Source organism: Cladophialophora yegresii (genome assembly GCF_000585515.1).
Source record: "Cladophialophora yegresii CBS 114405 chromosome Unknown aczIN-supercont1.2, whole genome shotgun sequence".
In the NCBI taxonomy this organism is placed as follows: domain Eukaryota; kingdom Fungi; phylum Ascomycota; class Eurotiomycetes; order Chaetothyriales; family Herpotrichiellaceae; genus Cladophialophora; species Cladophialophora yegresii.
Window position 1 is genome coordinate 2,457,711 of NW_006913046.1, and position 14,049 is coordinate 2,471,759.

The 14,049-nt window shown below is 55.3% G+C and overlaps 8 protein-coding genes across 8 annotated transcripts; 5 read left to right on the forward strand and 3 right to left on the reverse strand.

Moving 5' to 3' along the window:
- Window positions 1–317: 317 nt before the first annotated feature.
- On the forward strand, window positions 318–1,916 carry A1O7_02814 (uncharacterized protein; the record flags this gene model as incomplete). The annotated part of the gene is made up of 2 exons (XM_007756844.1): window positions 318–480; window positions 535–1,916. The coding sequence occupies 2 exons, from the start codon at window positions 318–320 to the stop codon at window positions 1,914–1,916; spliced, it is 1,545 nt and encodes a 514-aa protein (XP_007755034.1).
- A 321-nt stretch (window positions 1,917–2,237) lies between these two features.
- On the reverse strand, window positions 2,238–3,812 carry A1O7_02815 (uncharacterized protein; the record flags this gene model as incomplete). The annotated part of the gene is made up of 2 exons (XM_007756845.1): window positions 2,238–3,122; window positions 3,489–3,812. The coding sequence occupies 2 exons, from the start codon at window positions 3,810–3,812 to the stop codon at window positions 2,238–2,240; spliced, it is 1,209 nt and encodes a 402-aa protein (XP_007755035.1).
- A 652-nt stretch (window positions 3,813–4,464) lies between these two features.
- A1O7_02816 (ubiquitin-conjugating enzyme (huntingtin interacting protein 2)) lies at window positions 4,465–5,251 on the reverse strand (the record flags this gene model as incomplete). Its single annotated transcript, XM_007756846.1, has 2 exons — window positions 4,465–4,944; window positions 4,997–5,251. The coding sequence occupies 2 exons, from the start codon at window positions 5,249–5,251 to the stop codon at window positions 4,465–4,467; spliced, it is 735 nt and encodes a 244-aa protein (XP_007755036.1).
- A 581-nt stretch (window positions 5,252–5,832) lies between these two features.
- A1O7_02817 (26S protease regulatory subunit 4) lies at window positions 5,833–7,324 on the forward strand (the record flags this gene model as incomplete). The annotated part of the gene is made up of 3 exons (XM_007756847.1): window positions 5,833–5,835; window positions 5,886–5,951; window positions 6,002–7,324. The coding sequence occupies 3 exons, from the start codon at window positions 5,833–5,835 to the stop codon at window positions 7,322–7,324; spliced, it is 1,392 nt and encodes a 463-aa protein (XP_007755037.1).
- A 657-nt stretch (window positions 7,325–7,981) lies between these two features.
- On the forward strand, window positions 7,982–9,166 carry A1O7_02818 (oxidoreductase; the record flags this gene model as incomplete). Its single annotated transcript, XM_007756848.1, has 2 exons — window positions 7,982–8,264; window positions 8,364–9,166. The coding sequence occupies 2 exons, from the start codon at window positions 7,982–7,984 to the stop codon at window positions 9,164–9,166; spliced, it is 1,086 nt and encodes a 361-aa protein (XP_007755038.1).
- An 864-nt stretch (window positions 9,167–10,030) lies between these two features.
- Window positions 10,031–10,966, forward strand: A1O7_02819 (uncharacterized protein; the record flags this gene model as incomplete). The annotated part of the gene is made up of 1 exon (XM_007756849.1): window positions 10,031–10,966. The coding sequence occupies one exon, from the start codon at window positions 10,031–10,033 to the stop codon at window positions 10,964–10,966; it is 936 nt and encodes a 311-aa protein (XP_007755039.1).
- A 753-nt stretch (window positions 10,967–11,719) lies between these two features.
- Window positions 11,720–12,898, reverse strand: A1O7_02820 (uncharacterized protein; the record flags this gene model as incomplete). Its single annotated transcript, XM_007756850.1, has 2 exons — window positions 11,720–12,287; window positions 12,354–12,898. The coding sequence occupies 2 exons, from the start codon at window positions 12,896–12,898 to the stop codon at window positions 11,720–11,722; spliced, it is 1,113 nt and encodes a 370-aa protein (XP_007755040.1).
- A 677-nt stretch (window positions 12,899–13,575) lies between these two features.
- On the forward strand, window positions 13,576–13,932 carry A1O7_02821 (uncharacterized protein; the record flags this gene model as incomplete). Its single annotated transcript, XM_007756851.1, has 1 exon — window positions 13,576–13,932. One exon carries the CDS (start codon window positions 13,576–13,578, stop codon window positions 13,930–13,932), a length of 357 nt encoding a protein of 118 aa, XP_007755041.1.
- Between the last annotated feature and the right edge of the window lie 117 nt (window positions 13,933–14,049).

Consider the following 14,049-nt stretch of genomic DNA (forward strand, 5'->3'; position numbering starts at 1 on the left):
CGTCGCTGTGGCATTCTGGGTTAGCGAGCAGTGCTTCCGCCGTTCCTGAGCGTGTGCTTTCGGTCAGATCTGTCATTCGCTTGCAATCCCCCCCTCAGCTACCACCATCGTACTCCGTACCACCTACCGTTTAACGCTCCAACACCCACTTCCGCTCCCGCTCCGATTTCATGCTCTTTGCGCTGGTCGCTCCTCCATTTGCACGCTGTTGTTGAATCTTACCCTCGTTATCGCCGGCCTCTTCATTCACCCGGCCGGAAGCAGGACACTCTGTTGCCGCAACCCTGTGCTCAGCGCTGTTTCCGGTACATCGAAAGATGGACCAGGAGAAACTGGAACCAACATCAGCTGCCACGCCGGGACTGCGACAGCATAATGAATCGCCCTCTCAAAAAACAGCTTGGCCTAGGTGGGACAGGAAGGGCCGGGAGAGGAGCACCATAGCCCGCCTGTGCACATGGGTTGTAGACCATCAGATCAGTGAGTGCATCCGAGACGGACGGCAATGGAGGCTCAATGCTGACATTAATCTAGGCATATCGCTGAGCCTCATATCGACGCTATTCTTCCTCCACATATTCTTCCCCTCGACCAGACACCACACTCAGAAGTTCTTCCGAATCTCCTACTACAACCCTGCCACGGGGAACTTCGCCCTCGGCTGGGACGACATATTCTTTGTCTTCTACTGGACGATAGCCTTTACCGGACTCCGATGCGCCACGATGGATTATGTTCTTGCTCCCCTAGCTGGAATCCTCGGTGTCAAGAAAAAGAAGGCAAAGGTCCGATTCGCCGAACAGGCCTGGATTCTCTGTTACTATACCGTTTCCTGGTGCATTGGCATGTACATCATTTACAACTCGGACTATTGGCTCAACTTGCGAGCCTTGTGGCGCACCTGGCCCGCCCGTGAGATGGAGGGCATTGCGAAATGGTACTACCTCGTTCAATTTGGGTTCTGGCTCCAACAGATCGTGGTGGTCAACATCGAAGAGCGCCGCAAGGACCACTGGCAGATGTTTACTCACCATATCTTTACGTGCGCGCTCATCTTTACCTCCTATGGCTATCATCAATACCGTGTCGGCACCTTGATCCTTTGTCTCATGGACTTCGCCGATATCATTCTCCCGCTTGCCAAAATTCTCAAGTACCTCCATTTCGAACTCGCTTGCGACATAGCTTTTGGCGTTTTCATGGTCTCCTGGTTCGCCCTGAGACACGTCCTGTACAGCATGGTCTGGTATAGCATCTATGCGCACATTCCGCAGGAAATCCGGTACGGCTGTTATAGGGGGAGTGCGCAGGACCTCGAGGGGCCCATCCCCACGCCCGATGACTGGGATCATTTGATCCAGCCGTTCAAGAACCCTGTTGGACTAGTCTGCTGGAACAATAGCATCAAATGGGGATTCCTGAGCATGCTTGCAGCGCTCCAGGTCATCCTGATTATATGGTTCGGTATGATTGTCCGAGTGGCTTACAAGGTCATCACCGGAAAAGGAGCAGAAGACGTCCGTTCCGACGATGAAGATGATGAAGAGGAGGACGGCGAGATGGATGATGAGAAGTGCCCTAGAGATTACGTGGACAGGGTCAAATTCTGCGTTGATCCGCAGGTCGAGTACCTTGAAACCGAGGTTCTCAGTACGGATACGAATTTCTCAGTCTCGACGTCGTCGAAGGCGAGGACGAAATCCCGATCCAAGTCGAAATCAGTCTCGCGGTCTTCGTCGTCGAAGGGCAGAAGATCGAGTTCAGACTCGGTGACCGCATCGTCAACGAGCAGTCTCAGGAGAAAACAAAAGCATGACTCGGCGCACTCATCGAGCGTCAACCTCCTAGGGCCAAGTAGCGACCGGAAAGAGCTCCTTGGTCGGATCGGTTGCGACAAGGGTTCCAATTCCGAGTAGTCTTTGCTTTTTGGCGTACCCCGGATGACTGACGACGAGGTGAGCGACTGCTAGCGACTGGCCTAAGTACAATGGCCAGCTAGAATAGACTGTTTAGACGAGAATCTGGCGAAAGACCGAACGGCGCAGCAAAAGCCCATGTTCACCTCTTCCCCATTTCCTTTGGTTGGTACACTTATTCCGCAATCATGGCCGCTCTGAAACTGTGGCGTTGCCCGAAGCCGCATCTGCGCGTCGCTGGTCATTATACATGAGCAGCAGACCGTCCGCCATGATAGGCAGCCGTGCGCCATCATTTCACACTGGCATCAGCCCCCCTTTCTACTCGCCGTCCTTGCCAGGGATATCCTTCAACGCCGGCCCAAACACATCCCCCTCCCTCTCGGCCCTCTCGCGCTCCAACCTCCGCTTCTTGGCCACCTTTTCCGCATCGCTCCCACTGCCCGTCGCGCTGCCCTCCCTCTTCTCCGCGGCCTTGGCCCGCGCCACCGCGACGATATCCGTCTTTTCGGGATTCTGACACACGTTAAGCTTCTTCCCAATCCGCCGCATCTCCTTGCGCTGCGTCGCGGACTCCTCCTCCGGCGGCGTGTACGACTGCAGGAGCTCCGCGCAGGAGTTTATCGTCGCGAGCAGTTTCGCCTGCAAGGCCGCGATGTCGACGTCCGACGTGTGGCCGCCCGCCCGCCCCGCCTGCCGCTCCACGGCATCGACGATCCCCTCGAACTTGTAGTTCAGGTAGGCCTCGCATAGGTCGCGGTCCGCGACCATGATCGCGCCGAGCCAGATCTGTGACGGCGTGAACAGGAAGTACGCGTCCGTGAGCTGCGCGGCCGTCGCGAGCAGTTTCTTCGCCTGGTCCGCCGCCATGCCGATGCGTCTCTCGCTCGCCCGGCCGGGCTCGATCGCCGCGCCCAGCTTCCCTTCCTCGGCGAGGACGTTCATCTCGACGTGCCCGCCTTGTAGGCCTTTCATGGGGTGCCGGACGTCGAGGGTGAACCGCAGACCTTGCAGGAGGAGGAATTCGGGGGCCTTGACGTCGTCTTCGGAGATGTTGTGTAATTCGGCCACAAAGCGGGAGAGAGGAAGGTAGAAGTGGTCGGCTTTGGTCGCGAGGTAGAGTGCGCTGGGGAGGATGGCTTTGGGGTGGTACGTCATGGGTGATTGGGTGAGGTAGAATCGTCTGAGGTATTGCGTGGCTGTGGCCTGTGGGAAGGGGAACGTGAGTGTTAGTTATATAGACAGATCAGATGCTGTGGCTACTGGATCAACGCGGAGGCTGGGTCGGGTCGTATGGCAGTAGATGGATATATAGCGCATGTTGCCGTCGTGGGCCGCTCCAGCGAGTGGTAGGAGCCACAACGGGATGAGAGCAGATGAGACGGGACGAGACGAGACATAGAAGAGCATTGGCCCAGGAGGCCCTTACCCTGAAGGAGCCCTCCCCATAAAAGAGAGGGAAAGAAGTCTCTCGAAGATAGATCGGCTCGATCCCACGCCACATAAATCATCCACAAACTGGAGAACACACAGAGAGAACGAACAGACAACGAACAGAAACGGCAAACTCACCACAACATGGCTCGGAATCCTTGGGTTCATCGCCTCCCCCATATCCACAATCTTGCTACACCCCCATTCCACAATCTTCAACTCCTCCTCCACGGTTAACGTGTCGATCACGGCATCGTCTCCAGTCGCCACCGCACCGCCTTCCTCGCTGCCATGTGGACCGCCGCCGTTCTGGCTTTGGGCAGATCGGGCGCGTCGGAATGCGGCGCGCACTCTTTGCGCGGCGAGCTCGTTGGTCTCCTGCCGGATCCGGGCCAGGGAAGCGCGCGTGTATGACCATAGTCGGTACTGGCTTGAGGAGCGGTAGATGTCGTCTTCGATCATGGTGACGGGGTGGAGCCGGGCCGGACAGCTTCGTCCGTGGTCAAGTCAAGCTTACCTTGCAATGAGCCGCTGGATCATCGCTTTGTGGGTTGGAGGTGCCGTCCCTCGGAGGGGAGTTGAGTAATTGATTCTGTATTCTGTAACCGGATGTGACTTCAAATCGGGGGGATTTGCCCAAAATGATGTGATGAATGTGTCTGCTAGGTGTCTCCGGCTTGACTGGCGTGTAAATTCTCGTGAATACTCCGTGTTGTTTATTGGAGGTGTCTCTTGATCGACGTTGCTTGACACGTTGGTGAGGGTGGTGTCAGTTGAGAGTTATTGTTGTTCTGTCTAAGAAAATGAAAGGTGGAAGTGACAACGAAATCGAGGATTCGACAATAACCCGCCGCCGAGCACCGGTGACAGCCTTCAGAGTGAACATGCGGCATCTGCAGTGAAGAAAATGCAGAGCTATTTTTAAAAAACAGCAAAGGAGGTGTATCTCAAAGAAGCATGTTCAATTCTACCGTATGGTCACAATAATCGTGATATACACAAGCCACCACCAGCATATGCGAGTCCCTGGAACCTGATCCTTATCGACACCAGCGCTTTTTATGCAGTTCATTCACTCACTCAACCAAGAAGCCCAGTCAACGCCACTGCATTCTCAAGGCTCGCCCAGCAATCTGGCCGTAATATCGCCCATGTATGCCTCTTCTAGCTCATAGTCCTGTCCTCCATTCCGGTCGATTCCGACGTAATTGAACGCCTCGACCACTCGCTCCACATCAAAGCCCATCAGGACGAATCGATCGATCAACTCTTTGCTGTACCCATCGTAGACTGCGATATTAGCCTGGGCTTCTCGTTCTTGACTTTCTTTCTCAGCGGCTTCTATGTCCTTATCTGTGGCGCCGCCACTACTTTCACCAATGAACGACTTAGGTGCACCGGCGTACTTGACCGCCCACTCCCGCGCTTGCCTCTCGAATTCTTTGGGGCTCTTGATTAGCTGGTTGGCCACGACGGCGTCTTGAGGGTCTTTGGGCTCGGGCGAGCTGAGTAGGGACTGCAATGAGATCATGGCTGATTTTATGGTTAGGACGGGTGACCAGCCAGTGCTCAGTGTGTCAAGACAAATCGCGCCCTGCAAGACAGTCAGCTCTTAGGTCGCAGACCTTGTGCGTTGCCCGGCTTACCGTCTGGCTGGAGATGTTTGGATGCCAGATCTTCGTAGTGAATTTCATGATGGGCGGTTTGAACGGATACTCGTTAGGTATCTTAATAGATACCTCGTACGTTCCTCCTTCATATGGGGTTCCCGAAGGGCCCTTGAATGATCCTCTCAAGTCGGTAATGCTGTCTCCGACGGTGTCTGCGAAGATCTGAGAGGTTGTGTCGGCTCGGATGTCCGCCAGGTCTTTGGCTATCCGCCTTGCCTTGTGGCCTGCCATCTCTTAATATTCCTTTCTGCGAAAAGTAGCTACTCGTCGTCCGTCGTCTGCCTGTGAAGCTGGGGTGAGGCGTGGTAGGATAGGTGGAAGTCCGAGTGAGATCCTGTACTACGACTAGGCGGAGGCGAGGCAGTTAAGTGTCAGACTGTAGAGTCGAGCGAGCGAGGCTATAAGTCGCCAGAATCACATCGAAGATGATGGCCGAGAGATACACGAAGGATGCTGGTACTGTAAGAATGAGCTATCCTGAATATCTGGAGAAAACTGCCAGATGATACCGTACTCGTAACCGGGAATAAATAACTGGTTCGTCGAGCTGTCACACAGCCACTGCGGACGTGTTGCCTGATGGTTTGTGGATCGCAAAGAACTACAGCCTCACGGCGGGTTTCCAGTTGCAGCCCGCATCCCGGAGAAAGGTATTTCCGTTGTACGGCAGGCGCGATCGAGCCTCGTCACGCATCTTTGGACTTGTAATCAAATCACCTTGCCATCTGCCTCCCTCTCTCTTTATCGCCGTTTCATCCCCCTTCCACTTCGTTCTTGAGTGGCGGCAGTGCTCTCTATTGTCAAACTTCAGAATGGTGAGGGTCGCGTCTCAGATGCATCACCAGCAGACTAACACCTTCCGCAGGGCAACCAGCAATCATCACAACAACCTCCGGGAGGCCGTGGAGGCAAGGATGAACAAGACAAAAAGGTAGTGCGGAGCTGACTGTGTGCATGATCCCTTACTGAGTCCCGCTTTAGAAAGAGAAACCCAAGTACGAACCACCTCCACAACCGACGACTAGAATCGGCCGTAGAAAGCGTAAGCAAGCCGGACCAAATGCCGCCGCCAAACTTCCTACTATCTACCCGACCGCGCGGTGCAAGCTACGATATCTCCGCATGCAGAGAGTTCACGACCATCTGCTGCTAGAAGAGGAATACGTGGAGAACCAAGAGCGACTCCGCAAGACCAAAGCCGCCCAGACACAAGCTCCCGCCGCAGCCACCGAAGGAGCAGAGCCCCTTGACCGTAACTCCGACGAGCGTAGTAAAGTCGACGACATGCGCGGCAGTCCTATGGGTGTGGGTAACTTGGAAGAATTGATTGATGATGACCATGCAATTGTCTCCTCCGCTACCGGTCCTGAATACTACGTGTCCATCATGTCCTTCGTCGACAAGGACCTACTCGAACCCGGCGCTTCGATTCTCTTGCACCACAAATCTGTATCTGTGGTTGGCGTCCTAACAGATGACGCCGACCCGCTCGTCTCGGTCATGAAACTCGACAAAGCTCCCACCGAGTCCTACGCCGACATAGGTGGCCTGGAGCAGCAGATCCAAGAAGTCCGCGAAGCTGTCGAATTGCCCCTGCTGCACCCAGAACTTTACGAAGAAATGGGCATCAAACCACCAAAGGGTGTAATCCTCTACGGCGCTCCGGGAACGGGAAAGACATTACTTGCCAAAGCTGTCGCAAACCAAACGTCCGCTACGTTCCTGCGGATCGTTGGCTCTGAGCTGATCCAGAAATACCTCGGCGATGGGCCCCGTCTCGTGAGACAGCTCTTCCAAGTTGCAGCTGAAAATGCCCCTGCGATTGTTTTCATCGATGAAATCGATGCGATCGGCACAAAACGTTACGAATCTACCTCCGGTGGCGAACGCGAAATTCAACGTACAATGTTAGAACTGCTCAACCAACTCGACGGCTTCGACGACCGCGGCGACGTCAAGGTCATCATGGCGACCAACAAGATCGAGACATTGGACCCAGCCCTGATCCGCCCTGGCCGAATTGACCGCAAGATCCTCTTCGAGAATCCTGACACCGCGACCAAGAAGAAGATCTTCACATTGCACACGAGCAAGATGAGTCTGGCCGAAGATGTTGATCTCGACGAGTTCATCTCCCAGAAAGACGACTTAAGTGGTGCGGATATCAAAGCAATCTGTAGTGAGGCCGGCTTGAGGGCGCTCCGAGAACGGAGGATGAGGGTGAATATGGCGGATTTCAGGAGCGCCAGAGATAGTGTGATGAAGACGAAGAATGAGGGTGAGCCGGAAGGCTTGTACTTGTAAAGTTGATCGACGGTGAGATGAGCTGCAGTTGGTGATGACCGAGGAGCAAGCCCTTCGTCTAAGGAACAGCAGGGGAAGACAGAGGGGAGATTTTGTACCACTACTGCGTTCTTCCCTACGGATTGATAGAGCATGGTACTTGGAGCGCTCGTGCCGGCTCAGGGTAGGTCTGTGCAGAATAACAGAACAGACAAGGTTTGAGCCAAAACGTCGCGTGAACGACATGAGAAAACCGCTACCATTTGCAGTAGTTAACCAGGCAGGTATCGGACCCCAACATCCGGCTCCTTTCTAATTACGGCACGAAAGTGTTTCCTTTCCAGCTGCGACAGTAGAGACATTCCCCCACTGTGACTTGTCGACCGGGGTTTGCCAACGGCTTGCCGTCACTGTACGTGACGTGCGCTCGTGGGGTAAATACGACGTTGATGATACAGCGCAGAGATTTCTCAACGGACCGCAGCATGCTTATGTATGGCGTAGCTTTTCTATGTGAAATCATTGGACGGGTGCCTTCTCTCGACTTGAAGAATAAGTAGAGATCCGTACGGACCAGTGAGTCAGTGAAGAGAACTCCTTTGCTCAAACAGTCTCGAGAATACCTCCGAGTCGAGCCAGCGGACAATTGTATCACCAGATTTAATTAAAGAACGAAACATGGCAGGCGGCAAATACAACGTCGGCATCATCGGATATGGCTTGAGCGCAAAGATCTTTCACATTCCCTTTGTCAACGCTGTGTCCGACTTCAACCTCTACGCGATCGTGCAGAGAAGTCCCAAGCCAGACGATGATGCCAGCAAAGACTGGTCGAACGTCAAGCTCTATCATTCTGCCGAGGACTTGGTCCAGGACGAGCATGTGCATGTCGTCGTTGTGACCACGGCCCCGGAGTCACATCTACAGTTGGCCAAGCTGGCCCTGTCGGCAAGGAAGCACGGTACGTACTACGTATACCATACATTCATCCTAGCAGCCTGTTCCATGTGCCGGACGAGGCCACACTCTTAGGACCACAATGACTGACTGTAGTACTCAGTCGTGGTCGAGAAACCCTTCACACCCACCTCCGCCGAGGCTCAGGAACTGGTCGACCTGGCCAAGTCCCAGGACCGAGTCCTCACTGTGTACCAGAACCGACGGTGGGACTCTGACTTCTTGACCCTGAAGAAGTACATCGACGACGGAACTTTGGGCCGTATAGTCGAGTTCGAAACGCATTTCGATCGACACCGGCCTGAGGCGCCGACCGGCACGTGGAAGGCATATCACGCTCCCGGCACAGGCGCCGTCTATGATCTGGGAACTCACCTGATGGATCAGGTCGTCCATCTATTCGGAATGCCCGAGCGGGTCACCGGGTTTGTCGGCTCGCAGCGAGAGGTCAACCCCACTGGGTTGGAGGACTCTTGTACAGTGCTCCTACACTACGACGCCCGCAAACTACTGGTCACGGTTAAAGCCGGCGTCGTCAGTCCCGAGGTGAACCAGTTGCGGTTCTGGGTTCGAGGCGAGAAAGGCTCCTTTAGGAAGTTCCATCTCGACCCGCAGGAGGATCAGTTGAGGAAGGAAGGGCTCCGGCCGGGTGATCAGGAGTACGGCGTCGAGAGCGAGGATCATCATGGCGTGTTGAACCTCGACAAGGGCGACGGAAAGATTGTCAGCGAGGTCGCTCCGACTGTCGAGCCGCCTACCTATGTGGAGTATTATCGGCGGCTGGCGGTGGCGTTGGATGGTGATGCGTCCGAGGTTCCTGTCCCTCCGGAAGACGCTGTCGGTGTGATTCGACTGGTTGAGCTCGCCCGGGAGAGTTCGAGGTTAGGGCAGACGCTGACGGTATAGGTAGTCTCCAGCGGATGTAAGATGATCGCACCGGCAGTGGTAGGCACGTAGGCTCTTCGAAGCATAGCCGGCGACTAAACACTGGTGCTTGGCAAGTTCTGGGTGTCCCCGAGATGACTCCGCTGGCATTGTTGAGCGCGTACCTACCTAGTACTATGTACGCGGGAATGTCGTTCTCCTTGGTAAACTCTTACAGTCACCTTACTGGACCGTGAGTGTGCAGCACCTCGCCCCCCTTGCTGTGGTCATGCCATATCCTTCTCTCGATCAGCAGTGACGTTCGGCACCTTGGCGTGGCATCACAGGATCTAAGGGTGACAGGGGCTACCACGAAAGCGACTCAAGGATAGAACAAGCTCATGACGGTGCATGGGTGGTGCATCAACCGAACAATTCGGCCCTTGTTTGGTGACTCGGACGCCGCACCTGGTACCGCCCTCAAATTCCTCAGGAGGACCATACCGGCATCCAACAAGCTCCATGAACTCGAAGCATCACGGTTTCCTTCCTACCTTGAATCAGATCAAGCCTCGTAGTCTAAGAATTTCGCAATGTCCGCTGCTCGCAGACCTAACATGCCTCCATGCGGCGCAGGCACGCCGGCTCCCACTCCCGCTTCCAACGCCAACAGAGCCCTCGGCCCAATACAAGCCAGCATGAGCACCCTCGACGAGCTCCAGCAAATATCTCGACCACGTCCTCCCACCCCAGACGCGCCAGCAGTGGCAACAAGCGGCCGCGGCCTTCGCAGAACAACACCCCTTCGTCGCCAGTTTCCTGCTGTCGCAACTGGTAGTCAGTGGCCTTCCGCTCCTCCTGCTGACAATTGTCGCGTTCAGTTTCGCATTACTGGCGGGCGTCATGATGGCCGGGCTGGGAGTTCTGCTCTTCGTTTCCGGCGCCATGGTCTTGTCATTACTGGTCCTCGTGCCGATCATGTTTTTCACCACTGGGGCCGCTGTCGTTGTCTGGCTGTGGGGCGTGGGAGCGTGCTTGATCTTCCAGCGATTCCAACACAAAGAGCGCGTCGGCGGACCGACGAACCTGCAGGCTGAACTGGTGAAACCTGCCGGCAGCCGGCCTACAACTCCCCAGGGAGGAGGCAACTCAGGCGCTACGCACAACCCGCCACCCAGAGCCAACAACGGGAACTCTACTCCCGCAGCGAACAGACCACCGTCAGCACAACGTTCATCGAGACCAGGCTCGGGGCTCAGCACAGCAGTTGCAGGACCGGGTCCGGGTCCAGGTCCAGCCTCAGCCTCAGCCTCAGCCTCGGGAGGACCTCTAAGCCCACGGCCCATCATGCCGCCCAGCCTAACTCCCGCTAGGAAGGCTGTGTCCAGATCCCCATCTCCCAATCGCGAACCACACGGCACACCTAGCCCGGAACACCAATCCTCGCCAACGAGCAGTCAAGTGCAGCAGAGAAGACCCGTCCCTAGCATGTCTCCATCGTCCGATCAATCTCCCGGTCCGAAAGGTGGAGCGGATGCGAAGATGAATGGAAGCTCTCAGCACCTCCAACCCAGACAAGGACAGTCCACGTCAACTCCTCGACCCATGTGTCCGAGTGGCACAGGCTCATGGCAGGGCAACTCGGACCAACAAGCAAACAGTGACAACGACACCCAACCAGTGCAAGGAGAACAAAGATCCATGGGCCGACCACCGCCTCCTAACGAGCCCATGCAGAATGGAATCGGATATACAAGCGGTAACGGCAACGGCGGACCTGGAAACGGAGCCTCAGGAGGCCCTCCTCCCCCTTCCCAACAACACAACCATACCAATCGGTAGACCGCCGCCTCTTCCCGTCAAAGGCGCACCAGGACCGGAACCCAGATCTGGACCCAACCCAATGAACGGAATGAACACATCCTCAGCCAATGGTTCCCCCGAGCCACGACCTAAGGCTATATCTAGACCTCCCCCACCAGGCGCAGTACGCACGGCCATACGAGCGGTGTCTAGTCCACCGCCCGGCATGAATTCAAACTCGGAGGGAATAGGGGGCGGAGGCGCCGGCGGCCAGGGGATAGTGGGAGGGCAGCAGGCCCAAGCTCAAATGCAGTGACCCTTGGGACCTAGACTGGCTATGCCGAATCGGTGGGAGGGACAGGGTCAGGGGCCGTGGGCGACGATGGTGGCCGAGGAGCTGGGACAGCCTGAGAACGATGAAGTTGCAAGAGTGGGGGCGAAAGGTCAGATGGGTTAGTGCTCCTGCCCCCGGGACGAAGAGTGGTATATGTGCGGTGTCAGAGGCGAATGGTCGTGACGCGTGGTAACAACTCGTGGCTCTTCATGGGCTTTGTAGGGTCCATGCTGAGTTGTTTATCGACTTACCTGCTTGCCCGCCCGCCAACTAGCCACCTGGGGTCCCTGCTGTTCTGTCAGAGAATGGGGACGAGCATCAGTTGATTGTGGCGTATCACTTGAAAGTCGGTTCATTCATGCATTTCAGAACCAGCCTCGTATGCAAGTACCTATAAATGAACCACTCCTGGCATCGTGCCGTATCAATGTCAGCGCTAGCAAGAATGCTCCGTCCTTCTAAACGCCCATCGTGAAATCATGCTCAATCCCCGGCGTGACACTCGCCATGAACTTCAAGAATACAACCAGGTACTGATCAACCCGGATGGCCACCTTCTCGCCCTCGTCCTCGGCACTTTCTTGCTCGTCCAGGACCTCCCACTCGTCGCCCGCGCCGCCGTTTGCGGCTTTGACGCCAGCTTCATGTCCCCTTTTCTGCTCCGAGAGTTTCAGATTTGAGGTGTCGTCAATCAAGCCTTCCATGCCAGAGATCTCTTTCTTCGAGTCAGCGCCGCCTGCTTTCTGCTTGTCGAGCCTCAACTTCAGCGCGGCGTCTGCTCGATCAAGCAGGATCTTCATCACGCTGGCGTGTTTGCAAGGGTGGATGCTCGCCATCTTCACGCTGTTATCGAAGAATGGAAAGTCTTCTAACGTGACGGTTTTGTCTTTGTAGTCGCCGACAATGTCTTCCATCATGAGGTGCGGCGGAAGGGGTTCGCTGGGTGATAGGTAGCCAGAGAGGTACATTCTCGGTGTGCGATAGTAGGGCGTGTACGTTATGTAGAGGGTGTATGTGCGGAGGGGTCTGTGCACGATGTGTCAGTTACTCGCGGGTTTTGGCGGCAACGCTAGGAGGGGAGATATAGCGTACGCAGCAGCACCTTCACCCTTGTCTCTTATGATGGCTTCATTATCATCGTCCTCGTCCTCCATATCTGGGATTTCTTCGTCTTCGTCCTCGACGGCCTTCTTGCCCAGCTGTCCACTCTCGCTCATCGTCCGGACTTCCCCTCTAAGGCCTTCCTGCTCCTTCTCTGTCGTGCCGCCCGTTCTTAGCCAGCCTTCATCCTCGCCTCCTCCCTTGCTATCCGACTCATCGTCCGGTCCGCCCAAGAAACCGTCTCGCACCAAGTCATCAGCCGCGCCGTGTCCGCCTGCGAAGTTCTCGTCTAATCGTCTGTGACATGGAACTCCTCGGGTCACGAGGAATTGCTTGTTTGGAGGCAGGTAGGGCACGCGTCGCGCGGGACTTGATGCATCGGACCACGACCAGCTGGGGAACTTGTAGACTAGATAATCGCCTGCGAGGAGAAACTCTTCGGGCGTGATTTGACCGGTGCTCCGAAAGGTGGACTTGTGACTAACGGGGGCGTAACGATCGCGAAGTTGGTCTAGGCCTGAGCGGAGGTATTGCATCGTGGTATCGGGGTGTATGGCGGGGTGATATTGGATTTGAATAGAGCGGCAGAGCGTTTAGAGCCTCCAGTAGGGATGTAGGACAGGTGTTGCAAATGGAGGATCTCAGGAACAGGGTGTTAGGTACCGAGGAGAGTAAGAATGTAGTGAATGACAAGGTGATCACAGTGTAGCCTGCGGCTTGATGGTGTTCATGACCTGGCCGCCTGTTAATGAGGGCAGGAGGGACACAACAGCATGACCCCGTTTGCAGCGTTTACAATGTTTTCCGCGTTTGTCCTGTTTGCATTCCAGTTCTGCTTACCTTGGCACTTGGAGCCTCCTTGTGGCTGCCACGAGGCCTTGCCGAAAGGGCCCATCCTTCCTATGTAATCGGAGGCTATCTTCACCACGGCGCTTGTCTTTCTACTGGGATGCCCGCCACTGTCATCTATTGGCCAGCCTCTCGAACGCTTGACCCTGCTACGGCCTATCTGAGTTGCTGTGCGCATGATTGTGCTCGACCGTTGCTGCGTCTGGCCTACACGTGTTTTCAGTTCAAACACCCCCATTTGCCAGCCAAGTACTCCGTAAGCTGACGGTGTTCTTCTCACATAGCAATCTCAACTCATTTGAATCGACATCAGGATCCTGTGTACAGCAGCTGATACAGTTCTCCCAAGTGAAAATTTACAACCATGCCATCGTTCTTCACAAATCTCCCAACTTACCTCCTCTCATCAGTCGTGCTGCTGGGCGCTTTCTCTCGCTTCACTCACGGCGAACACACGCCTCAGTTCTACGCATTCCAGGAGTACCATGCACCCGACGACGGCTCCACGGTGGCCAAAATCACACCCGTCATCGACCTGTTCGTGGGATTAAGCCTGTTATTCGGGAGCAAGGCAGTGAGGCTGAGTGCCGCAAGTATCAGCTTAGGCCTGTTCACTGTAGGTCTGGTTGTCCAAGTCAAAGCGGACAAAGAGTATAATGCGGATATTGCCCTGGTGGCTTTGGCTGCGATTGCTGTACTCAGTCAAATGCGGAGGCGATAGAGTGGTGGAAATGTGGTGGAAATATGTTATGACACATTATGTTCTGAGAATACTCAATCCAGCAAGAAGGGAAGAGTGCCACTAAAATGAAAGAGCAGCATAGCACTTAACTTCACA